At 38.5% G+C, this 26,461-nt stretch overlaps 1 protein-coding gene across 1 annotated transcript in view; it reads left to right on the top strand.

Annotated features, from left to right (window-relative positions):
* Positions 1 to 26,461, top strand: part of ZDHHC17 (zDHHC palmitoyltransferase 17) — a 65,351-nt gene that overhangs the window by 3,180 nt on the left and 35,710 nt on the right. Inside the window, exons 2-7 of the mRNA XM_087723417.1 lie at positions 9,107 to 9,210; positions 11,082 to 11,204; positions 13,119 to 13,196; positions 18,937 to 19,081; positions 21,114 to 21,178; positions 22,985 to 23,147. Of these exons, the coding sequence (XP_087579543.1) occupies positions 9,107 to 9,210; positions 11,082 to 11,204; positions 13,119 to 13,196; positions 18,937 to 19,081; positions 21,114 to 21,178; positions 22,985 to 23,147 (678 nt within the window). The remainder of the gene's footprint in view (positions 1 to 9,106; positions 9,211 to 11,081; positions 11,205 to 13,118; positions 13,197 to 18,936; positions 19,082 to 21,113; positions 21,179 to 22,984; positions 23,148 to 26,461) is intronic.

Here is a 26,461-nt window from a genome sequence, read left to right as displayed (position 1 = left end):
CAGTGTCTTAAAACATAAATATTTGTTAATGTTCTGTGTTTTCAAAAATGTTTGCAGTTAGGCTTTAATAAACATATTTCAACAGTTGTTTATCCCAGTTTCTGCAGTTGTTTTTTTTACAATTCTTTCCCTTTAAAAGAAGTAACAGCTGATCTCAAATACAGGATAGTTTGATTTACAAATTATACATGTACTCCACTTACATTGACTCCATTTTACTGGATAAATATTCCTTGACCACAATTGAGCCTGGAATTTGGGTTGTCATTGTAGCAGTTAAGCTAAATGCCCACGGGACCACTTTGTTTAGTGACCACAATCCCAGTTCTATCATTGTAGTTCTTCAGTTACTGCATGGTGATGCCTCAGAGTGGGAAGCCCAGTACCCATGGTATGTGGAAAACTGCCACAGGGCAATAGGCCTACCAATGCATGATACAGCACTCCATGTGGGTTCACTTATTTTCTCTTACTTTCTGCTGCTAAGAAGCATTACCTTTAGTGTGGAAATTTAGCCAACAAAATATTTGTGAAAGTAGAAAGAGTTTACAAACACCATAAAATTGGCACTTGTTTTGTATTTTTGAGGCTCTTTTTTAAAAAAATATATTTTTTTTATTTACAAACGTACAAAATACACAGAGAGAGAACATAGATGTACACTACATTTACACAGTACATTTGAACTTCCTGTTCCTTCCAATAGGAGTTTCAAATCGGTACAATTATCCTTATGTTATTTTGAGGCTCTTTCTGCGTCTGGGCAGAAGGGAATTGCAGCCTGGACTGGAGAAAAGAAGCTCAAATCTTTGAGATCCCAGCTTTTCTCCAGCTCAGCACTGGATTTTCCTCTCCTCTGTGCATAGAATGACTGCACATGGTTGGATTTAGAAACAAAATCAATCTCAAAGGCAGCCATACCACTATCTAAGGTGATGGCTGAAAAAGTCCATGGTGAAACCCAAGTTGGATTTTAATGTGGAGCACTTGCAGTACTGATTCCAAATGTCCCGTGCCACAATCATCCCATGATAAAATCCCTCTTGGCTTTTGCCATAAACTTTTCAGCCAGCGTCTTTGAGAGCAACAGGGCTGCTTCGTGTAGGTATTCCATCCTGAGTGGGTAAAATAAATCTGGAAGCAGCCCTTCTGTTCTCAGAGAGGCTGGCTTAAAAAGGTCCTTTCCAAAATGAGTTCCAACGGACCTTTTTGAGTCAGCCCCCAGAAACCAGGCGGCAGTGACTTGCAACCTCCTCTGCCAGTTCCTTCATTGACTTTCTGAGGAAACATAATCATGGGGCACTTGGCAGCCTGTTATAAGTGTGAACACGTTTCCTAGAGTCCAGATCTTAGTCAAGTGACTATTGGGGAGCAGCGAAAGGCTGCAATTGCCATAATGTTGTGCACCAGTTGTACAACCCTTTGTTCAGCATTATAATTATTTTCAGCAGTCACTGAATGAATGGTTGTTAAGCAAGGTCTACCTAAAAAGGCTTTTGGAGAGGCTTCTTCCAAAACTGGTTTTTGAGAGAAGTATTAGTAACATATACATTTTGTCATTCTTCCCTCTCTGCTTTTAGGTGCCTGGAAACATATATAAGAAAATGTTAAACATCTACCCAGTCAGCTAGGATTCCTAATAATTTAAGTACAAGACCATAATTATTTTTATTCAGATTTCTGGCAATTTCTTTCCAATCCTGGTTGATTCCAAAAAGCTAAGAAGTGTAAAACCTAGTTTATAATTTGGATCAAGCCAAGAACTGTAGGCCACTTTGCACAGTTTTTAAAAAAACCTTGAAGAAGTCAAGGACAATCTTTTTTATTGCTACCAAAAAACCCTGCATGAAGATGACTTTGAAGTCACCAGGAATTGAACTTGATACAGTGGAGATTACCTTACAGAAATTAAAATCATTTAAGTTAGGATGTGGTTGCCTCCCTAAAAGAAAAGAATTTTTTAGGTTCAGCTGACATCTAATCTTAAACAGTGCAAAAGTAATGATTTTCACAATTCATATTTTCTTTGACCAAACAAGATCCAGAGTTTTCTGATTGAGATATGAATGTTTCATGGAATATGACAAAATGACTAGGCAGCTAGTTGGAGATTTAATTGATAATTTAGATTGGTTAATTGCTGGACTTTTTTTATTTTTTGACTTGTAAAAAACCTAAATTGAATAATGCCTGAAGGCTTCACTGTATTGCATTTGAAACATAGTTTTAGCTTTGAAAAGCTTGATGTTGGCAGGTAAAGGTAGGTGGTTCTTGGGTTACAACAGCAATTGGGATTGGAGTTTACACTGCTAAGTGATACAGTCATAAAGTGCAATGTCATGTGACCACATCCCTTAGTAATGGCAGACCCTTTTCCCACCTTTAAGTGAGCATCTGAAGTCATTAAATGAGGGGATCACATAACCATGACTTGCAAATTTCCATAAGCAAAGTCTCTTGGGATGCCAACAGGAAGTCCTGGTTGGTTCTCTGGCAGGTGGGCAGGTGCTATGGAGGGCAGCTGGGTATTGCAGAACCATGAGAGTGCACCCAGGCAGGGGAGGGGGTGTTGTGGCACTGTGCAGGTGCAATTTGGTGACAGAGGAGTGCTGCACAAGGCATATGCTATGGAGTACAGGTGGGATGCTACAGGCAGGTGTGCACTATGGTCTACAACTGTGATGGTGGCACACAGAGCCATCCGTGATGGCACACGATCCGTTGCCCGAGGTCAGCTGCAGTGCGCACGCCAGCCAGCTGATTCTTGGGCTCCAGAGGGCTGGGGGAGGCCATTTTTGCCCGCCCCCTGGCTTCAGAAGTTCAGAAACGGGCCATTTCCAGCTTCCAGAGGGCCTTCGGAGGGCTGGGGAAGGCTGTTTTCGCCCTCCCCAGGCTTCAGGAAAGGCTCCCAAGCTTACCAGACCTACTGGAAGTTCAGAAATAGGCTGTTTCTAGCCACTGAAGGAGGCTGTTTTTACCCTCCCCTTCCGGAGCACAGGGGGTCATGCGCACACATGGGGGGGGCAACAGGGTCATGTATGCATGCACGGGGGGATTGAATTATGGGTGTGGGCACTTGTGCTATCACGCATGCGCACTTTCGGCACTCAAACCAAAAAAGGTTAGTCATCATTAGTCTACAATATTGCTAGAATCTGCTGCAACTGTCATAAGAGTGAGCTAGTTGGCAAATTCCTGAATTATGATCAGTGTCTGTCTGAGTGTTGCAATGGACAGAACTTTGGGGACTGGTCATAACTATCACATGTTCAGTGCCATTAGTACTTCAAATGTTGCTGAAAGAATGGTCATTAACTGAGGACTCTATATGTATCTGCCTCCTTTAGTATAACCCAATGTTTATTATTTCCAGTGCACTATTGATGTTTGTGATAACTAAATTTTCCTGAGAAAACTATAATTTTGGTCTTAGAGCAGTTGATTGTAAAATCTTCCTTCTTACAGAATTGCATTCAGGACTTCAGACTTTTTCTGAGGTCCACCTATGCAGGTGAAATAATTGCTGCATCATCAGCATAAACAATATTGCCAAATACCTGTCACAGAGTTCAGGAGGATAGAATTCCTTTTTGGTTAAGGCAACTATCATTGAATTCAAATAGATATTAAGCCCAGGGGAGCTAGAATACCGCTTTTTCGCTCCTTGATAGATTGGAATGTCTGCAAGTAGGTGGCCAGCTCTAACTTGGATGACTGTATTTTCATACAGAGAAGGAAAGCTTCCACCACCAAAGCTTCCATTCCCAAAGAGTTAGGAATGGTTATAGATCAGATCTAGTCACCTGGTATTTGTTATTTTGTGTTGCTGTCAGGGAAAAAGGATCACAACTGGGGGCTTTCTCACTTCAGTCAATTAATTAGTTTGAGTCTTTGACTAGGGAGCCTGGGGCCCAAGCAGGGGTGCTATGCTGTGTTGTCAGTGGAGTCTAGCAAAAACAGCTAGTCCTCAACTTAGGAGTAGTCGCTTAGCAGCTGTTAAAAATTTCATCAGGACCCCCTCCCCCCAAAGCCATTTATGACCTGATCCCAAAGTTGACATTTATCATTACTGCTGACTTATAGGGATGCTACATCCAACTATAGAGATATTCCATCTATCTATCCCCCATCCTCTCCACCCCATCTCCATAGGTCTTGGGTTTACTTCCCACCCCACCAAGCCCCACACTCTCCTCCTCACTTACTTTCAAAGATTTCTAGAGTTTGGATTACAGAAACATTGAATTGTGGATGCTTGGAAAATGGTGGCTATTGGAAAATAGTAATTTTATTGAAAATTATAATTAAAAGGATAAAAAATAAGAATATAATAAAAAAGAAAATTAATATATAAAGAAATGATTTTCCCTTCATCACAATCATTTTGTAACTTACTACCTCCCCTTAAAATGTACCCTTGTCATTCAATCCTAATCAGCAAAAGATCAGCAGATTACTTCTCTATTTTAACCTTTATCAAATAAACCAACTTTATTTTTCTTTCTTTTATATTTAGGAATCTTGATCTAGTCCCTTCTAATGCCACAGAATTTGATTTCTTTCAATATTTTTTGGCACTTCTCATAAAATTCTTCAAGTCTACTTTGTAAATCCAATATGAAGTTTTCTAGGTTACTTTTTTGGTTTGTTATTTGTATGTCAGTGTAGCATCTTTTTCTGTATCATTCTTGTAGCCTGTCATTTTAAAATTTACTTTCAGGGCAGTCCCAAACTTTTCTAGTAAAATTTGCTCATCCTCTATAACAGTGTTTCTCAACCTTGGCAACTTGAAGATGTCTGGACTTCAACTCCCAGAATTCCCCAGCCAGCATTCGCTGGCTGGGGAATTCTGGGACTTGAAGTCCAGGCATCTTCAAGTTGCCAAGGTTGAGAAACACTGCTCTATAACATATCTATTTTAAACATAAGCTGCAGAGGGAAACACTTTTAAAATTAACTTCCAGATGAATTGTTCAAAAATATCCTTCAATATGCCCGGTGTTAAAATATTTTGCTCCATCTGTATTATGAAGTCAAATTTAAGTGTTCGTTTCCTTTATTTGTAATCTTCAGTTCCTTCTGGTTGCCTTCTGGCATCCAGTGTTCAAAATCTAATCCTGTCATTGTTTTTAAAGATTTCAAAACAAAAGCATTTTACCATGGGAAGGATTCTTATAATCAATTCCAAAATCTTATTTTATATCCATCTGGAATCTGAAAGCTTGCAACTTTCCAAAATCCAAGTTCTGAGCATCCTTTGACTGCTTATTCCAAACTATTATTTAAGTCCTTAAACTTTTATTTAAAACTTTTATTGCTAAGTATTGAAGAAACACATCAGTTGTTTTCAGATTTGTCAATCCCAAGATTTCTTAATAGCTGAAAAGCATTTCAAAGGTAATTTCCGCACGTGATTAGAAAAGGAAGTATATGATCCTAGTGTCCTTTTAAAGATGCCAACCTGGTTTTGAGCAAAAAGATGACTATTCCTTTGTCTGACATAACTCTAAATCTGCCAGATACCACTGCCTTATATTTTATTTTCAAAGAGCAACAGTATGGAGCATTTGTTTTTTACCTCAAGTCCTTCCGTTGTGCAGAGAGGAATTAAGAGCCTGCCTACTCCTTAGTTCTTCATTCCACTACAGTCATCAGTTTTTCAAAAACCTTTTCTTTTCTGGAGGGCTGTCAGTGCAACTGAGTTAAATTCTATAGAAATAATAAGCTATATATAATAAACTTATTTCTTCTTTTCTTCATCTAAAAATGTGCAATCTAAACCATTGCCTTCTATGATCTAATATTCAAACATGAAAAATAGACATTTTATAGTTGATTTAATACATCTTTGATTCTGATAGGTTTTATAATTGTAAACACGTTGGGGAATCTCCCTTCTCTATCAGGAATGCACCTGGGATTAAAGTCGTTTATTTGTTAAAAAAAGTAGCTATTTTAAGCACACTGACGTGAACACATAATTATTCCAAAATATATCCCAGGTCAATTACTTGGCAACACAATACTTCTTTGCATGTTAATCAGGTGATATTTCCAACTATCAATATTTAATAGTATGTTAATTTGGGGATGTTGTAACTGTACTGGGTTTTTTGGTTTGAATTCTCTTTTTTCTATAAATTATTTCAATTTGCTTCCATTTTTTACTGACTTGCTACCAAGAGTTTTGTGTCAATATATCCTTTGGAACTCTTTGATGTTGTAATTGGTTACTATACTTTATAGTTCTCATTTTGAAGGATTCATTCATCTGTATTGGCTCTTTAAGCTGGGATTTTCTTGTTAAGTTTTTGAATTTGAAAGCATTCAGAGTGAGTAACTATAACTGGATTATAAAAGTATTCCCACTTTAAATGAGGTACCACATTTTTCGGAGGATAAGACACACCAAGGTTTTGAAGAGGCATTTTTTTAAAAAAGTAGGTAGGTAGATAGAGGGAGAGAGAGAGTAGGTAGATAGGTAGATAAAGGGATAGACAGAGAGAAATACAGTGGGTACGTCCGGAGAGAGAGGGTGTGGGTAGGTAGGTAGGCAGAGGAAGATGATAGATAGATAGATAGATAGATAGATAGATAGATAGATAGATAGATAGATAGATAGATAGATGATAGGGAGGGAGGGAGGGAGGGAGAGAGAGAAATACAGTAGATAGGTAGGGGGGGAGAGAGTGTAGGTTGGTACGTAGGTAGATGGAGAGAGAGAGAGAGAGAAATATAGTAGGTAGGGAGAGAGAGAGAGTAGGTAGGTAGGTAGATCTTTCCAGGTGTATTTATCCATGTGCTGGAGAAGGAAATAGCTGACAATCTGCAGCACCTAAGAATTTGTTTCTGCTGGCATAGCACTTGATCAATGTAATTCTCATCAATCAGTTAAAGACCTTTCCAAAAGGAAAAAAAAACAGTTTTTGCACTCTGCAAACTTCCCCAAAACAGCCCGTTTTTCACGAAAATGAGCTCAATTTTTCCCCCCCAAAAAAGGCATGAATAGCCTTTAGGGGGCTTGCAGAGTACTCCAGCGGGGGGGGCCATAAACGAGCAAAAAACAGCCCATTTTTCACCCAAACATTGCATGCATAGCCTTATGGAGGCTTATAGAGTGCTGCAGGGGATTGGAGGGGCAAAAACAGTCCATTTGTTGCTCATTTCTTCTCTCCCCAGCCCCCAGAAGCTCTCTGAAAGCCTCCATAAGGGTATACATGACCATTTTGGTGAAGGGGCGGGGCTTCGGAAGGCAAAAAATGCTGTATTCGATGTATAAGATGCACCCAGATTTTCAGCCTCTTTTTTTTTGAGGAAAAGAGGTACGTGTCAGCCTCTGCTTCATTATTTGCTTTCTGCTGCCATTGTAACGGGAAGGGGTGGTGGTATTTGGGAGGGGACGTTTTAGTACAGGAGAGATTGTAAAAAGGGAGTTTTGTTCTCACCGTCTACTGCGCATGCTGGAGACTGGTGCTTGGTGTTGGTCAAGGCCAACCATCCTGCACACCAACCTGATGATGCTCCTTGAAGATGAAACTCACAAGATACCTGAGGGATTTGCAGATTGGACAGTGGGATGAGGGTTACCGGGGGGGGGGGGAGGGTTGGTCCAATGTTGATATATATGATTTCGCGTCAGATCTTGGTTTGCTTAGCTCCTATCTTTTCATAACCAGTAAAAATACTCTTAATTCTGCAAAATGGAGTTAAGTGGTTTCTTTCTTGGTTGCTGAGGGCTTGACAGTCCGTCTTATACTCCGAAAAATACGGTAGATTGGAGAAGTTTGTAAATAATTAATAGCTACAAAACATAGTACAGTTAGTCTGCTTTGTGTGCCTCAATCTATTTTAATAGGTGTGTAGAATTGCCTGGAATGAGATTCAAGTTTACTGAAGAGTTATGCAAAAAACTTGGAAATTTGAAAATCTTTGGCCCAGTTTAAAGGAGAATCAACATGATGTAATGGTTACATTGTTGAACTACAAGTAAAGGAGTTCAAACTTTAATCTGCTCTCAACCATGAAAGTTTACTAGGTGACTGAGGTCAGTCATTCTCTCTTAGCCCAATCTACCTTACAGGAATATTGCTTTGAGGAAAAAAATAAGAAAAGCAGGACCAATCTGTAGGCCCTTTGAACTCTTGACTGAAATGCTGTGTATATGTCTAATAATATTAAGCAAAAGAATTGTGTATCTTTTCATATCTTTTTTATGATCATGTTTTAAAGTAATTATTTTAATTGTACATCTATTTGTACAGTAGCTAGTATTGTAACTAGTTATTAATACAGACAGTATGTATGTATATATATGTGTGTGTGTGTATACACATACATACATACATACATACATACATACATACATACATACATACATACAACAGTGGTTACATCAAAATAAGCTACACTAAAACTAATGTTGCTGAATTGTTGATGTAAGTGCTTCCTGATTGAAGGAAATCTTGCAATAGCCATATGGAAACCCCAGATTTAGCAGCAGTGTGTTTGAATATCATTTGGGGATTAATAGTGAAAGAGGATTGCTACTCTCATCCAGTTTGTAATCTGTCTAGAAGGGGGTAATCAGTGCCCCACAAACTATGTAGCCTCACAGATCTCAATTTATGGCATCTATGACATCATGAGATTATATAATTTCAGCAGCTTGTTTGTTTTTAAAATAGAAGGCAGAATGGGATCAAGATGCTCTCAGAAAGAAAATGACCTATCTCAACTATTTAAATTACCCTCAAATCAGTCCAAAATCATGCTTATATGGCCACATTTATGATGTATCATTTCAAGCGGTTTTAAGGAGAGGGAGATCTTAAGGATGGCAATGGGAGCAATGTGTTTATTCCCACTTTTATTAATCTTTTAAAAACAGAAAACAAATGGGCTGTTTCTGAGGCCTTCTTTAGTCCTCTAGAAGTTTGGAAACGTGAATTGCAAAAATTGTACATACTTGATCTAGGGATATGAGCTATAGTGGAAAAGAGTACATTGAGCTAAATGGATCAGCAGTCTGATTTAGTGGAACTGATACTTTTCTGTTTTAGACATTTTAATATATTTTAAATAGTTTAATAAAACTGCTTCTTTTCAGGAAATCAAATCTCAAGGTCACTATAACCACGGATACAATGAAACTCTTGGGCGCAAAAGCCACATTGATGATTACAGCACATGGGATATTGTCAAAGCCACACAGTAAGTGTATTTTTTTGTCAGCATAAAGGTATTTGTTTCATTTGGAAATCAACACTTAAGGTATTAATTTTGTATTGTTATGTACCGGTAATTATGAATGAATGTGACAGAAGCATAGATTATTTTGACTCTTTTGATCCTAAACAATCTTTGCTACAATACAAAATTAATATTTTAAGTGTTGATTTCCACATGAAACAAATATATAAATATAGTGCATGACATTGGTGGTTCATTTTTTTTTACTTTTTCTCTAATGATTTTGCTTATTTGTTTCTGATTCCTTTTTAATGCTTTGAATAGTGATGTTTACTCTGAAAGGGAATAGCATGATGGGGAAGTTTCACCCTCCAGCTGTTATTATAGGCTACACCATCCCGCACTAGTCTGCTGCTGGTCAATTTCAGTAGGTTTCAATTACAGCACTGCTTAGCGCCTAGGACTTTTTGGCATTCACTCACCAAGCCTCTTCTAGCCTTCACTGCCGAAACTGGCAGCAAGCCTTTTCAAGCCATGCTCCTGGTGAACTGTCCTAAGTCTTTTTGCTCTAGTTTCCATTAGACATCTTCATAACTGAAGCTTTAGCTTTCTATCTTATAACTTCCTGGCTTGTAACACAATTCTGCTTTTCCTCAAAGATTTTCAGCTCTCCTAATTCTTCTGCTAGCTTGAACTGTAGGAGATTGGGGAATGGATGGGGGAGCTGATTCTCCATTCTCTTTGAGCTCTAAATTCCATTCTTTTATCTTACCTCTGCTAATAGCATAGGCAGGAGGGGCTATTTAAAAGGAGCAGACAAAGGGTGTTTCTTCCCCTGTGTTTCACAACTTGTTCTTCCACAGGTGGTATAAACTGAGTCAATGAAATTGCACATGTTGAGAGTTCACTTTTTAAATCAGGATTGCCAAATTCTCTGACTTTTCATTCTGAATGTATTAGAAATTTAGAAAATCTTATAAATAATGCATTGATGAAGGGTGGAGAAGGAATAGATGAAAGTAATGGTGATGAATAGTTATCTCCATGATTTACAGATAGTAAAGCTGTGACCCTATTGGAGCCTTCCCATTAGGGAAGGGTTGTAAGTCAAAATTTTGTGAAATGAATTGGACTCATTTTTATGACATTTTTGAAATATGCTCATTAAGCGAATCAACTGGGTCTCTAAATGAATAAAGATTCGTCTTACTGCTTGCTTTGATTCATTAAATGACCTCTGCCATCCTTAAGTAAACTGAGAGGCTAGGGAATTTGTCGGGCTCCCAAGCTGGAGCCTCCAGAGGGAATGCTGCTGTCTGCCCATCACCTGTTCTGGCAATGCCAGGCGGTCCTTTACTTCTGAACTGCAGCACCTCTAGGTGAGTGCCCAGACTTAAATTGTGATGGAGGTAAAATTGCAGGGCTCCAGGTCGAGCCTCCGGAAAAAACTGCCTACTCATCAGCTGTTCTATAAGCAATCTATAGTATTCATACTAATCCCCACGCAAACAAATGCTTTGACCTTGGAAGGCTGAGTCAACCTTGAGCTGGTGAGGATTGAACCCCTGGCAATCGGCAAAATTAGCCTGCAATACAACATTTTAACCTCTTCACCACCATGGCACTTAATTCTTAAATCTAATCTTGGTTTACATAATGAAAGTATATAAAGTGTTTACTGATACATAATATTGATTATGCAGGACAGAAACAGTAAGATTTCACCCTGGAAGAACAGGAAAATATGTGCATTGCATTTTAAATGTAGAAGGCATTTGGGGGGAAAAAAAAGAGTGTCTCCCTTTTTTTCTGTATTCTGTCCAGTGTTGTTCAAATTCAAATATTAAGTTTGGTTAATTCCGAATTACTGACTACTTATACTTTTCTTCAAGGTATGGAATATATGATCGTTGTTGTGAGTTGGTAGAAGCAGGCTATGATGTACGGCAACCTGATAAAGAAAATGTTACGCTTCTCCATTGGGCTGCAATCAATAACAGATTGGATTTAGTGAAGTAAGTGCTACTTTTCTGTCAAAATCAGTTTTTAATTTTCTTAATAGGACTTTAACCATATTTCTATCATAGTTAGATTAGGAATAAATAGATTGTGTAGTCATATATATTAAACAGTAATTAATTGATTGGCCAATGGCTGTAAGAAAAGTTAGTTAGTTAGTTCGTTCGTTCGTTCATTCATTCAAATGGTAGCTATTCTTTTTTATAGTGTTTTTCCTCTAGAGAACTATTTCCTCATTAAATAATTGATCATAGCAGTTGATAAAAATATCAATTTAGTGTTGTCTATAGCTTTTGATAACCATTTTTCAAATACTTATTTTGTAATGCTCAAACTATAGGTTTCTAACAGTTACATTTCTATCATTTTAGATTAATAAACTAAAAAAATAGAGTAGCTTTGCCATTTCCTCACTAATAAATGCTATAATTTCCATTTTTACTTTAGTCATTACTGACACAATATGTAGTGCCTTGAAAAAGATTAATTTGTTTAGTCTGCAATATAAGGAAAGCTGTATTTAAAGAACAAATAATTTATGTTCATTAAAATAAATGCTTAGTATGAAAAATGAAGGCAAACTGATTAGAGACATTTGTAGAGAATTGTGCCTCTGTCAGGCTAATGGCATGCATTATTTTTATGAGATATTTGAATTATTTGGTATTGTCATCTTGAGGATTACACTCATAAAGTTTAAATAAAAATATTCTAGAACAGAAAATACAAATATAATATTTAATATATTAATACACACATTATATACAATACAAATATAAATATTAACAGTTTTGGAATTCATACATAATTCATAAAACTTTTGCTTATAAAAGTAACCACATTTAAATGTTTAAATATATTTAAAATCTCTCCAGTCCAGTTTACTTGGCATCACTACAAAATTTCAATTTACTGCTTTTAAATACTATAATTGATGTTCTTTTGTCAGCTGACACCACCTGCAGTCTGCAGTAAATGAAATGGTATATAAGGGATTGGAGAGAAGCCTGCCAGCTACTGTAACTGCTTATGTAGCAATGAAAGGCTGAAGACTATTTTTCAACTTTTTAATAGCCAAGGAGTTCATAAAGAATTAGGATTGCTATGCACATTGCTTGGAGGAACCTTTTTGTTTTATGAACCTGTATGGTGCTTTTCATTCTAAGATTGCTAGATAAATTATAATATTAAAATGTAGCATAAAACAACTAAAATGTCACTTGTTTAAAAAAGAAGAGAAACAAAAAGATTTTAAAATCTTAAAAGTCATTGGCACTGAAAAGGTGACAAATTAGGCAAATGGGTCACCACAAATGAAACTCTTTCCTGGTCATTATCTCCTTTCACAGTAGGATATGATGCAGAGAAGAACATTGGAGATAAAGTCAATTTACATGGGTTATATATATGTACATTACTTTTCAAATGTTTAATGCTTCCTGAGCAGTGATTCTGCAAATTACAGTTTGGCCTTCCCACAGTGAATATGGAGTTTATTTAAACTTATTGGTCCCCCAACTTCAGTGAAGGTCTGCAGTTGAGTTGCTTATCTTAGTCTTTGCTTTTTTTAAAATCTGATAAAAACTAATGGTAACGGCATGAATGAACATGCATTTAAAATATTTTTATCAGTTAATTTCTGTATATAGTTATGTAAGTAACAGTTTTACTTTAAAAGTCAGTTTCTCATTAGTCGTTTTTTTGACAACTGTATTCACCATAAATGCACTTTGATTCCCTTAATCTTTTACTATTTAAAACAAGTATATGATTTACTGATTAATCCAAAAATATAATGAATATAAAATATGATTTTCTAGGTTTATAAAACGTATCCTGCATTTCTTGATGAAAGTGTTATCACTTTCTGTCTTCCTATTATTAGATTTATACTTATTTTTTGTCTACAGGTACTACATATCAAAAGGTGCTATTGTTGACCAGCTAGGAGGTGACCTGAACTCCACACCACTCCATTGGGCAACTAGGTGGGAAAATTGGATGTTTTCTCATAATTTCATTATTAATTAATGTTTATAAAACATTTTTGCAACACTGTACTGCAAATTAAATCCAGCAAGAAAGGGTTGCTGATTGACACTGAGTCTCGATATCATCTTTGTCAGACACTGAGGAAGCAGATCTGCAACTTGGACTCACAGCTACTGCTTGCTGGGCAGATATAGGCTATAGATAGGGCAGCATTTACTCTAGTGTTTGTTTGTTTTTGCTGTGTGTGTGTGTGTGTGTGTGTGTGTTAAATCAACTGTGCTCCTATCTAGCAGAAAGACATACCTAGAATAATTCATATCATCACCACTCATTTGTACTTGTGCAATGTTTAGTGCAGGGGCTGCTTTTGAAGAACATCTGGAATTCATAGTTGATTGGAAACCTGCCTGTTATGTTGTAGAGCACACATTGCCAGGAGCATATTTTACTGAACCCTGCATGAGCTTTCAATAAGAATGGATGCATTTCAAAATGTTGGTTTCCATTTCTAAAGTCCTGTATAGCTTGACACCGAGCATTCTCTTGAACCGTATTCTGCAATTGTAACTGACCTGACTGACTCAGTTGTCCCAAAGAAGATGCATCCCATTTCCATAAGGGGTGGGGTGGGGAGTGATGCACACAGCTACTGCTTTTGTAGTAGTACTGGCTTTTCGGACAAATCCTGGTTGACATCTTCAGTATACAAGTAGTGCTCAACTTGCAACCATTCTTTTAGTGACCACTTGAAGTTATAAGAACACTGAAAAAAGTGACATGACCAGATTTCACATGATCCTTGCAGCATCCCCATAGCCATGTGATCAAAATTCAGGCGCTTTGCAACTTACATGTATCTATGACAATTGCATTGTCCCAGGGTCACGTGATCATCATTTGTAACTTTCCCTGCTAGTCAACAAGCAAAGTCAACGGTGGAAGCCAGATTTGTTTAATGACTGCACAATTCACTTAGCTCTAGTGATTCATTTAACTCTGGCAAAAAGGTCATGAAATGGGACAAAACACACTTAATGGCTGCCTGATTAGCAACAGAAATTTTGGACTTTCTTGTGGCTGTAAGTCCTTGTATTTATTTCAGAAGACACTGAAAGTAGATGCTCCAAAGAATAAGTAGCTGCCAATTGGGTTCTTCTGTTACTGCTGAGTTTGTTTTGGTTTTAGTCTGGGACGTTGACAAACTTGGTTTTATTTGGGACATTGACATTTATGTGTTATTTTATGCATATTTACCATGGTTTTTAAAAATTATGTACTGTATATTTAATTATTGTTAGTGTTAGCAAATCACAGTGGATTTTCCTGTGTACCGCTTGGAGAGTCCCAATCAGTCTGGTTGCCCTGGGACTGACGAATCTTTTTCCTTGGCCACTCCTCCTGGTGTTACTTGGCGCCAGAATTTTTCCTCAGTCTGCCCGTTCAGGACTTGTTTTTGTAAGCTTTTTCCCTTTCTTTTCCCTTATTGTGTATTTTTTTCCCTTTACCATAACTAGTACAGTTTAATTGTTTTTTTTTTCTTCACATCGTTTATCTTCTCCTCGAGACTCGGAGGTAGGCGTGGTGGTGGGTGCTCCGCTTGCCGCACCATGTTTTAGACGGTAGCAGAGAGCTGCCGTATCTGCTTTAAAGTGTGGCAGGGCGGCAAGGCTTCCGGCACTGCCGGAGTTCACCTTTTAGTTGTTTTTTTTCCATTTTTTTTCTACTTTCGGAGGGCGCAGCCTGCCGCAAAGAGGTGCGTGGCCGCTTTAAATCGCGCGGCTGCCATCTTTATCCCTCTTCTCTCTCGCACCGGAGCGGTGGCCATTTTGGGAAGGCTCAAAATTTGCACCTTTTGTTTCGGGTCTCCGGCTGGGTCACTGCAACCCACAACGTTTCCCCAAACCGTGCTGGCATCTTGGCCACCTGGTGATCATTCACCGGCACAGGGAGGGTCTTTAAAAAATTCTATCCACTGCTTCTCCCTGCCTTATCTGCCTGGTCTTGCAGCCTCAGTTGCTTTTCCACCTTCTCACCTCCTGTTTGTGTGGCTGGATTTCATTGGACTCATTTGCAGAGCCCCAGTTTACTCTTCTGGCATTTTTTCTATGAACTGTTCCTGATTCTGCATACCTGCCAGTCATCTAATGCTGTATCAGCCACCAGAGTCTCCATCATTTGAAGGAGGCTTATCTACATATTCCCATTTGGCCACAACACCGAAGGTTCCTCTCGGTTCTTCTATTCCCACCGACACTATCAGTACAGGGCCCTTCCATTCGGTCTGTCGTCTGCACCCAGGACCTTCACAAAGGTTCTGTCAGTGGTCGCAGCACAACTCAGGCACAGGCCCGTAAGACTTCAATGTTACCTGGACGACATTCTCATCCAATTGTCGTCCACGAAACAGGCCTTACAGGACCTCCACATCACCATGAGATCCCTCCGGAGTCACGGGTTCTCTTTGAACCTGGAAAAGAGTCATCTCACCCCAACTACCAAGCTCATCCATCTGGGGCAGTGATAGACACCTCAGCTTGCAGGATGTTCCTTTCCCAGGACAGGATAGACAGCTTAGTATCCCTGACCCACAAGGTTCTGAGGTTGAGGCAAGTCTCCATGCTACTCCTATAACAACTGTTGGGGAAGATGATGTCCTGCATCTCGGCCATTCCCTGGGCAAGGCTGAAACTCCAGAGAGTTACAGTGGCTTCTCCTGCCCCATCAGAGAGCCAACAGGAGCAACTCATCCATGAGGGTACGGATTCCCCCAACCGTGAAGAAGTCTCAAGTGCTGGCAATTGACAGCTCTACTGAAGGGACACCTGTTCAAGGAGCCCACGAGAGTAGTCATCATGACAGACACCAGCCTTGCCGGTTGGGGGGCGCACATGGGACGTCGCATTAACTCAAGGCAAGTGGTCTCCAGCCGAAGCAGCCTGCAACATCAACTTCTTAGAGCTGTGGGTGGCGAGACTTGCCCTGCGACATTTTCATCGGGACATTCTTCATCAGCACGTCCTCCTGATGATGGACAGTGTGATCACCAAGGCACATATAAATCAACAGGGCTTCACCAGGTCCAGGAAACTCATGGCGGAGCCCTGGGCAGGTGGCGGAGCGTCACATAGCATCCATTCACTCTGACCACATCTCGGGAGTGGACAATACTCAGGTGGACTGGTTGAGCAGGACCACCATAGACAGTGCAGAGTGGCAGTCCTGTTCAGACAGTTGTCTCACAGATTCGGCACCCAGTGGTCGACCTATTCGCCACCCGAGAGAACACGCAGCTCCAACGCTTCTCCCACTTCCACTCACCGGGGGCGGAAGCGACGGTTGCCCTTCGATGCAGATGGCCTCAGGGTCTGCTTTACGCCTTCCCGCCTCTCCACAGTTAATCTGCAAGATCATCACGGAAAGGGCGGAGGTCCTCGTAGCTCCCCACTTGCCTCGAAGATCATGGTACGCCGACCTCGTCAACCTGTCGGTGTCCTCTCCATGGCAGATTCCTCAGGACCAGGTCTCCCTCAGCCAGGGGGCCATAGTACACTCGGACCCCCAGTGGCTCCAGCTGGCTGTCTGGCACTTGAGGGGGACCTTCTGAGGAGCGAAGGCCTGTCGGAGGAGGTGGTGCGTACCATCCAGGCATCCAGACAACCCTCAATGACCAAGACATATGACTCCACGTGGTCCACCTTCGCCAAGTGGTGCGACAATTACTGTCTCGATCCAGTCCCTGCACCTGTTTCCTGCGTACTGGATTTTCTACAAGGGGGCCTAGACAAGGGTCTCGTCCCCAACACTCTTCGTCATCAGGTGGCGGCACTATCCACTGTCTGGTCCGGCGATCCGACCCAGCCCCTCAGCAAGATCTCAAGGGTTCGCTGTTTCCTTAAGGGCGCCTCCAACTTACGGCCTCTGGTGGTTCACCGCTATCCCACCTGGCAGTTAATGGTGGTCCTACAGGCTCTTACCTTTCCTCCCTTTGAGCCTCTACGTACGACATCTCTTCGCCACCTCACTTTAAAGACTGCCTTTTTGGTCGCAATAACATCTGCGAGACGCATTTCGGAACTGGCAGCTTTATCGGTCCGGGAGGATTTTTGTGTCATCCACCTGGACAGGGTCATACTGCATCTGGACCCTGCCTTCATCCCAAAGAGCAAAGAGTTCCACAGGGCGCAAGAAGTCATCCTACCAAACGTTTGCCCGCATCCCATCCACCCAAGGGAACGTGTTTAGCACAAGTTGGATGTCAGACGGGTCCTGTGGATATACATCAAATGTTCTGCAGCCTTCCGCAGGTCAGAGGCCCTCTTTGTGTCATTCCAACCAGACTCCTTGGGTAAGAAGGTGACATCTTCCACGGTCGGCAGGTGGTTGAGAGCATGCATTGCAGCTGCATACGAACATCAGTCCAGGGCGGTACCTCGACACATTACCGCTCACTCCACAAGGAGTGCCACCACCACCACGGCCTGGGCTACCCAGGCTACCATTGATGACATCTGCAGAGCGGCTACTTGCTCCTCACCATCGCCCTTTGTCAGGAACTATAAACTGGACATGTATGCTTTGGCTGAAGCATAGTTCAGCAGGCGGGTTCTACAGGCAGTTGTTTCCACGACTGAATCCCGTGACTGTCCTGCCCGCCCTAGTGACATATAACTTGGGTATGTCCCGTTGCTTGGACTCTCCAAGTGGTACACAGGAAAATGACCATTGGCTTACCTGAAGGGTCCTTTTCTGTGCACCACGGGAGAGTCCAACCCACCCTGGCTTCTCCATCCAGGGATTCATGACCATCGTATCAACTTGGACTTTCTTTTACTGCTTCATCACGCTTCCAATCTTCATGGTTCCAGACCTTATCAAAATTCTGGCGCCAAGTAACACCAGGAGGCGTGGCCAAGGAAAAATATTCCTCAGTCCCAGGGCAACCAGACTGATTTAACCCGTTGCTTGGACTCTCCCGCGGTGCACAGAAAAGGACCCTTTAGGTAAGCCAATGGTTATTATCAGTCAGTTCAATGAATCAAGAGTTCTTTATTTGCTGATTAGTGATTTTAAAAGGACTTATCTGTATATTCACTAATACACTAATTTTCGAGAACCAATTTTTAAGAAAACATAGCAAAATATCTAGTATGTTTATTAAATGAAAGAACAAACTGCATGACTGATGAATGTAAAGCCTGAAGGGGTTCTATGTGCTCATGGAATATTTCCATGTTTTAATTATTGTGTCAAAATTCTTGGTACATAAATCAGATTTCCCTCAAATTTGTGCCACCTAAATGCATTACATTGTAATTCTTATCATCTAAAAATGTAATGGCTCATATGAAAATGTGAAAGTGCAATTTTTAGTGGCTCTTGTTTTATCAGGAGTGCAGACCAGGCGGCTTTCTGTCTTATCTGTAGATCTAGAGAAATTTAGATTGACAGGACTGAAGAAATTATGGATTTTTCATTATACCACATATTAAGGACTTGGAATAGCATAAAAATTGTTCAGTCAAGTTGTTCATCTGGCTAAATAAAGGTAAAATTATCACTTTCAAAAAATAGGAAGTGAGCAACAATTTTTAAATTGTTACCTAGGATGATTTGGAGAACAAATGATCTTGTAAATAGATAGACTTAAATAGGTTCGTATTTCTTCTCTAGGTGAAATAATTTACAAATAAAGCAAAAGCTACATTACAAAATTTAATGCTGTTTTTATTGTTTTAGACAGGGTCATTTATCAATGGTTGTACAGCTTATGAAATATGGTGCAGATCCATCATTAATTGATGGAGAAGGATGTAGTTGTATTCATTTAGCAGCCCAGTTTGGACATACATCTATTGTTGCTTACCTAATAGCCAAGGGACAGGTATGTACATTTGTTTCATAACTTTAGGAGTGACAATTACATATTCACATGTATTTTATAATTGCATTTCTGAGATTAACATATGCAGTACTATGCATAACTTCTTGGGTATAATTCTTTGAAGTCAACAGAACTTACTGCAGAATAGTTGAATATAGTACTAGTAAATTGTTTTATATTATCTAAATGAACTCAGTTGCAAATAGAGAATTTAATTGGTTTAATTGGAGATAATACGTTGTAGCCTATGGTTATTCACCCTTACAACCCATTACAGGGTTGCTGCAGCACCCTCCTGACACTCTCCCCCATCCTACCTCGCTGGAATCCTGCAAAGCTTGGTCCTCCATCCCACATGGCCATCACATCTCACACTTGCCTTCTGAAACTTTCCATACCTTCAAGGTTGTGGAAGTGGCAGACCATGTATACTTTGGCTGTGCAGCAACGATCCAAATGTGGCCACTATTTTGTCCCATTGGTTTGTGGGCAGGACAAAATGGATGCCAGAATTTGCTGCATTTTGCTACCCTAGAAAAATCTGCACAGGTCTGCAGAAAGTTTCTGCAACAGTTGGTAAGACAGTAGAACAAAGTAGTTTGTCCCCAGGTTGTGTGGCAGCGACCCAAATGCAGCCACCTTTTTGTCCCCACTCACAAATGCACACATTTCACCTAACAATGGCCACAACATGCAACCCTAATAGGCAGACTCCATTATAGTCGTATCTCAAGGACTACCTGTATAAATTCAGGTGTTCCTTAACTTATTTTTGTTTCTTTTTTTTAATTTTTATAAATTTTTATTTTAAACACATAAGCACATCAACAGAAACAAACACATGACTTAAAAAAACATAGGAACAATAAGTTCCATCGTATATCATATAGCAGTTCCGAATCGGTTTCTTTGCAGTTAGTGTTTTCCCTTCTATACATTTCTATCTTGCGTTCATAATCTCCTTATTCGTTATCCATTTTTATGTACAATTCCTTATTTATTTATACTTAGCTACTTATGACCAAATATTATTTACCTATATTGTGCTTTATATTTTTACTGTCATTTATTCTCTTACATACAGTTATAGGTATACATTCACAGTTATTATTTTTCTTTGCCATTCTTATATTATTATTCCATTTAATTCCATTTCTTTACTTTTCTCCCTCCCTTCCTTCTCTGCTTCCTTCCTTCCTCCTCTCCTTCCCCTTCTTCCTTCCCTTACCTCTCCCCTACTCCTACCCTCTTTCTTCTCCTTCCTACCCTCTCCTATTCCTCTCTCTTCCTCCCTCCTTCCCTTCTCTTTCTCTCCCTTCCACCCACCTCTCCTTACCTCTTTCTTCTTCCCCTACCTCTCCTCCACACTTCTTCTTCCTCTCCTACTATCTCTAGGTGTTCCTTAACTTATAACAGTTTATTTAGTGACTGTTCAAAGTTACAATGGCACTGAAAAATGTTACTTATGGGCATTTTTCACACGACCATTGCAGCATCCCCATGGTCATGTGATCAAAATTCAGGTGCTTGACAACTGACTCATTTATGTCAGTTGCAGTGTCCCAGGATCACCTGATTACTGTTTGTGACTTTATGACAAGCAAAGTCAATGGAGAAACCAGATTCACTTAACAACTGTATTACTAACTTAATAGCTGCAGTTATTCATTTAACAACTGTGGCAAAAAAGGTTGTAAAATGGACCAAAATTCACTTAACAAATGTTTTACTTAGTAACAGAAATTTTGGATTCAATTATGATCATAAGTTGAGGATTACCTATAATTTCATTTACAGAAATGACTGACCTAAAACAGTAGATGGTGCTCTTGCACCTACAACAAACTGTGATCAAATACATGCACACAAAATTGTTTAATATAATTGCAAAAATATAAAACCTTCAGTCAACACCTAAAATGCTTCATAATAGCACAGTATTATACTGTCTTAAGTTTCCTTAAGAGGAGGTATCCAGATGTTTTCCCTTGGTATTTCTCTTTTTATATGTGATTATTTCTTTTTTCATCAGGATGTTGATATGATGGATCAAAATGGAATGACACCTTTAATGTGGGCAGCTTATAGAACACACAGGTAATTTAAGCTTAAACTTGTGGGCCATTATTTTTAACATTCCAGTAGCATACATACGTCAAATAAGTTAGAATTTTGTATTCCTAAATATTATTTGAAAGAAATGGTTCATGCCTCTCAGGTGCGTAGCACTCTTCTAGTGTCCATTAAGGTAGTTCAACAAAGCTAGCAAACTCAGTGGGAAAAAGCCACTTCAGTTTCCAGAAAAATATTGCCAATAGGGTAACAACAAAATTTGAAAGCCTGTCAAAGCAGTTCTCGTGCTCAACTTAGCATAATTAAGGTGAATTTTTTTCTTATACCTGCCCATGCTACCTCTAGTCTCTCTGAGCTAATAAGTATATTTTATATCATTCTTGTTTTTTCTTCTGCTGACTCTTGGTCTGTTAGATATTCTATCACATTTTTAGAGTAGCAGGATATTTTTTCAAGTTTTCATTGAAACCTGAAAAAGTAATTCTGCTTTAATGAATAGCTGAGAAATACATAAGGATTGACACACTACTTTCAAATTATTTTGAAACTATGCACAGTTCTATTGTTCATAGTATTATAAACTATATGTATAGTTTATAAGTATCTACTGCATGTCATTCGCATTATTATATTGATAATACTTAGCTCTTGCCCCTTGTTATCCAGTTTCAAGGAAATATTCAATATCTTGGACATCACTGAACTCTAATGACTAAACAAGGAAAAGAACATGAAATTAAATCCAGACAACATGATAAATAGGAAAATAAACTGTGGGACTGAGGAAATGAAGAATTAATGTCACTGAACAATTCAGATTTGGCAGGATACAGTGATAATCAGACCAATGAAAAACTGTATTTCTCCACTGTAATTGTATTCTAAGAGCAGCTAGAAAACTGACTGCTTGCCCCTGAATTGTGTTTGGAAGGCTCTTCACAGCTAAAATTCCTGACATTTGATCCAGATTCAACAGCTTTTGGGCAGTCTAGTGCAAGGGTATCAAACTCGTGGCGTCAGGTTGCCATCGTGAACATTTCATGATGTTTTTTCCCTTTTCAGAGCTGGGGTGGGCATGGCCTGTGCGTGACTCATCCAGCCCGTGGGCCACCAGTTTAACACCCCTAGTCTGGTGCCATGACTAGAGCAATATTTTGTAAGATCATTTCAGATTCTTTTGAATTAGTGAGGTCTGAGAAAAAGGATAAAACTCCCAATGACATGAGGTTAGCTTTCATTAAAATGGATCCATGCCCAGCTTGGATCTTTCAAGAAATTTGATGGGGTGTGTATAGCTTGATTCAAGAAGAGATAAATACCTCCTTTGTGAAGGATGCTACATAGTTATTCTCAAAGTGTCCAGTGTGCACTTCTGTTTAAAAATCCATCTCTGACATAGTCTTCTTCAATACAATACAATACAATACAATAGCAAGTTGGAAGGTCTTCTAGTCACAACTTCTGGATGCCCCAACATTGGAAGTCTTTGACAATTTCCATTCAATTTGTAGTCTCCCCTTATTAGGGAAGTTTGTAAAGAAGATGATAGGACTTCAGTTGCAACAAATCGTCAGATGGCCATGATATTTTTCAAGACTGCTTCTGAGGGTTGGGTTCTGCTTTGATAGTTCTGCTTCTTCATGCATGGGTGGTTCCAATGAATGGAGGCTGTTGTGGTTGTCACTAGTAATAAATCACTCATTTGTATTTTAATTAATTCAGAAATCAACCTGACCCAGTCTAAAAGAATACCTACTCTTTCTCCAAGGAATTTTTATCTAAATGAACATAATAAGTCTTTGTTTATATAATGTTTTTGTAATTTTCCAGTGTGGATCCTACTCGGTTGCTGCTTACTTTTAATGTTTCAGTGAATTTGGGAGACAAATATCATAAGAATACAGCATTACACTGGGCAGTTCTAGCAGGAAATACTACAGTGATTAGTCTATTGTTAGAGGCTGGAGCTAATGTTGATGCACAAAATATCAAGGTAAGTGTCTTCGTCTAGTTAAAATTTCACATTTTGTTAGTTATTTTTTAATAAGAACAAGATTCAGTTCCAACACATACATTCAGTAAAAACTCTCTTGTGCATTACAGGTATATTTGGCTCTTTCCCCATATCCAATGCCTGATGTTCATTTTGCTTTTCAACTGTTTAACTCTTCATGGATATTCCCTCCATCCCTTTGGTCACAGATTTACTATTTACTTTTTTCCCCCTTTGAGTTACTTTGTCTCTTGTATTATGCAAACATAGTCCCATATCTTCCAAGACCGCTTTCATCTTCTGTCACTGTCTGCCTTATATTTAATACCATTGCTTTAATCCGTGGCATGATTTCCAATCTTATGAAATCAGTGCTAAACAGTATATAAATGTTTCATTAAAATCTCCTTTGACGTAACATTTTCTACTGCTCATTCCTTGAGTATTATTTTTTGAAATATTCAGAGATCCTAATATTTGGGGGGGGGGTTTAACATATTTGGAATTTTGAGAGCATGTCTTGATATTGACACATAATTGCTACCATGATGGGTATGGCCAGTCACAAAATACTTTTTCCACAAGGCAAACTAGTGTGGCTGCTTCCTTTGCCCAGAGATCTCAGCTCATTTCAGTTTAATTTAACTATTTTTTTCTGGATAGATGGGTATTCTTTCAAACCAAATACTGAACTGCAAACAGTAATCATATCATTCTCTTAAGAATATTTTTTGGAAATACTGTTAACTACAAACACACTGTTTGGATCCATGAAAATAAAGTATTCATATATTTATTAAAGAAAAAGCAAAGTGCCCTGTAACATCTTGAAAACTTCTTAATGTTATTAATGTAAACTTTTGTGGAACAATATTTATTTCGTTAGATTGTTTTTTCATCAGACCTTGTAACATCATTCTAATTAATCTTTAAGGTCCGTGAAAGACTAGTTTTGTTGTTAAATTTGATAATTAAAAAAGCCTAATAAAGACATAGATAGATTTATCTAAAAATAGCTTCCATAGTCTGGAACATCTTTGCTTTCTCTTCATTAAATGGCAAGCAGCAGTTGGCCATGAACTATTTACATGCTTTGTTCTTTGAAAACTGCAAAGTAACGAATAGATAGAAAATCCTATAAAGAATTTTGTGGAACCTTAAAAACAAATACTGATACTATAACCTATATTTTCATCAATTGTTTTCAGTGAAAATGTAAAGCATAGAAGTTTGGGATTTAACAAATTAATCTTTACTTAGCACAGTTTTTCTTGTGCTTTTGCTGCAGCAGGCTGACAAATCAAGGTATATAGTTACTTGTTTTAGAATTTATGGAAGAGAGAGAAGATAACTCAGGCCTGCAATGTCTGGACAGTGGCAATTCCAGAGGAAAAAACAGGGTTAATTTTTCAATGTGTATCTATAAAAAGAAAAGAGCATAAAAATATTATTCAACAATTTGAGCTGAATACTCTCAAATGAGATATAAAAAAATTAAAAGATCTTTTTCAGAGTTTTCAGAAGTATCCCTTCAAAGGCATATTGGATACTTGCTTTCTTTATAGCTGAAAGCTAAATATTGTCTCCCTTCCAGTCAGTAAAATAAAGAAAATTACGTTTCTGTGTCTTGTGCTGACTCAGGGTGAAAACCCAGAAACACTTTTGTGCTTTCTGTGGTTGAAATACTCAAGCACATGTTCCAAACTCATATGCATTCCTTATTTTTTCTGTTTTTCCCTCCTTATTTTCTTTAATTAACCCAGGGAAATGGGGAATGAGTAATGGAAGATGAATTATTACATATTCTACACTGTAATCTGGCATGATGGATGGTTTACTTTCAGCCACCTGTGTTTGTGTTTTAATACTAGGAACTATCTTTTAGAATGCTGGTTTTGAGCCATGTAAGTATCTTATATAAGAGTGTTAGATGAAAAACTTAGATTCAGGTGTGTCCTCTATCATGGAAGTTTACTGGATTCTTTGGCTCAGTCACTGTCAGCCCGGTGTACCGCATAAGTTTAGTTTAATTTATTGTCATTGCACATCGTACAATGAAATTAAATGCCATCTTCAGTGTACATTATACATAAGAAGTAAAACAAAAGCACACATCCTTCACTTTCTATACAATTAAATTAAATCTCCCTAATATGGCATTAATATTGCACTATACAGTAGAATTCAGTATAGTTACTGCTCTGGGGTAGAAACTATTTTTCAGCCTATTTGTCCCTGTTTTTATTATCCTGTACCATCTGCCAGATGGTAATAGTTCAAAAAAGGGTGCCCAGGATGAGATATTGTACGTTGCCTTATTGGACCTCCAAAGGATATGGAATAAAATAAATAATGTTTAATTATGTATCTTATTACCCTCAGATCTTATGGTGTTAAAATAACCTGTTCTTTCACCATTCTAAAGAATCCAGATAATGATGGCCAACTTTAAAGCCCTTCTAAGGTTCTGGTGTCGCAAGTAGGATTTAATTTGGTATCACCAAGAGTGTTTATTTGTGTTAGGAGGAAGGTTAATAATTGAAAATGATCCACTATTCAATAACTATGGGCAAAGCATATAATTTAGAAACATAATATTCTAGATAACTCCTAAATATGTTTCTTCATGCCTATCTGGTTATTTGGGAGATTAGCCTTCTGGGAATATATCTTCTTGAATTGGAGGTATGTTGTAATACTGCATATGTTCTGTCTAAATGGACAGGTAGACTTCATTTGAAAGAAAAACATGGCAGCAAGTTTAGATCTGCTGGTATTTGAAATAGACTTTTTTATATTAACTTTTTTAAAGTTAATTTTTGTCTTATCCAATTTAATGAGAGATGTGGGTTTACTGTTTTTATTTTTTTAAAGGAGGAAATGGTTTAGAACAGTTTATGTAATATTGAGAGGGAAATGGATATAAAGGGCAGCTTTGAGTCCTATAAAATTAGTATAATTATACCTTTCCAGGGTTTTTTTCAGAATTGAAATTACCCACTTTGAAGCTCTGATCAAAAGATCAATTAGAAATCCTACATGAGGACAATAAGTGGAAAAGTACTGCTATACTCAGGAATGCCGCAAGTAGGTACATTGTGGTGTATTAAATAAGTAGTAGATTCATCACCTTGGTCAATTCATCTAGACTTACCTGATTCTGATGCAATATCACTTGGTTCAGATACTAGAGCAAGTCACTGACTAGTTGACCATTCCGTAGAGTTACAGGATGATTGAAAGCTATGTTCTTTGTTGGTTTGAAAATAGGAATATACTTTTTCTGTCATGCTTTTTGATTGATTATGTGCCAT

The sequence above is a fragment of the Thamnophis sirtalis genome, unplaced genomic scaffold, assembly GCF_051295495.1.
Source record: "Thamnophis sirtalis isolate CommonGarterSnake01/CBP01778 unplaced genomic scaffold, rThaSir2_p1.2 scaffold_9, whole genome shotgun sequence".
Taxonomy (NCBI): Eukaryota; Metazoa; Chordata; class Lepidosauria; order Squamata; family Natricidae; genus Thamnophis; species Thamnophis sirtalis.
Note: the sequence above shows the minus strand (reverse complement) of the source record. Positions and strands in the feature narration are given on the sequence as shown.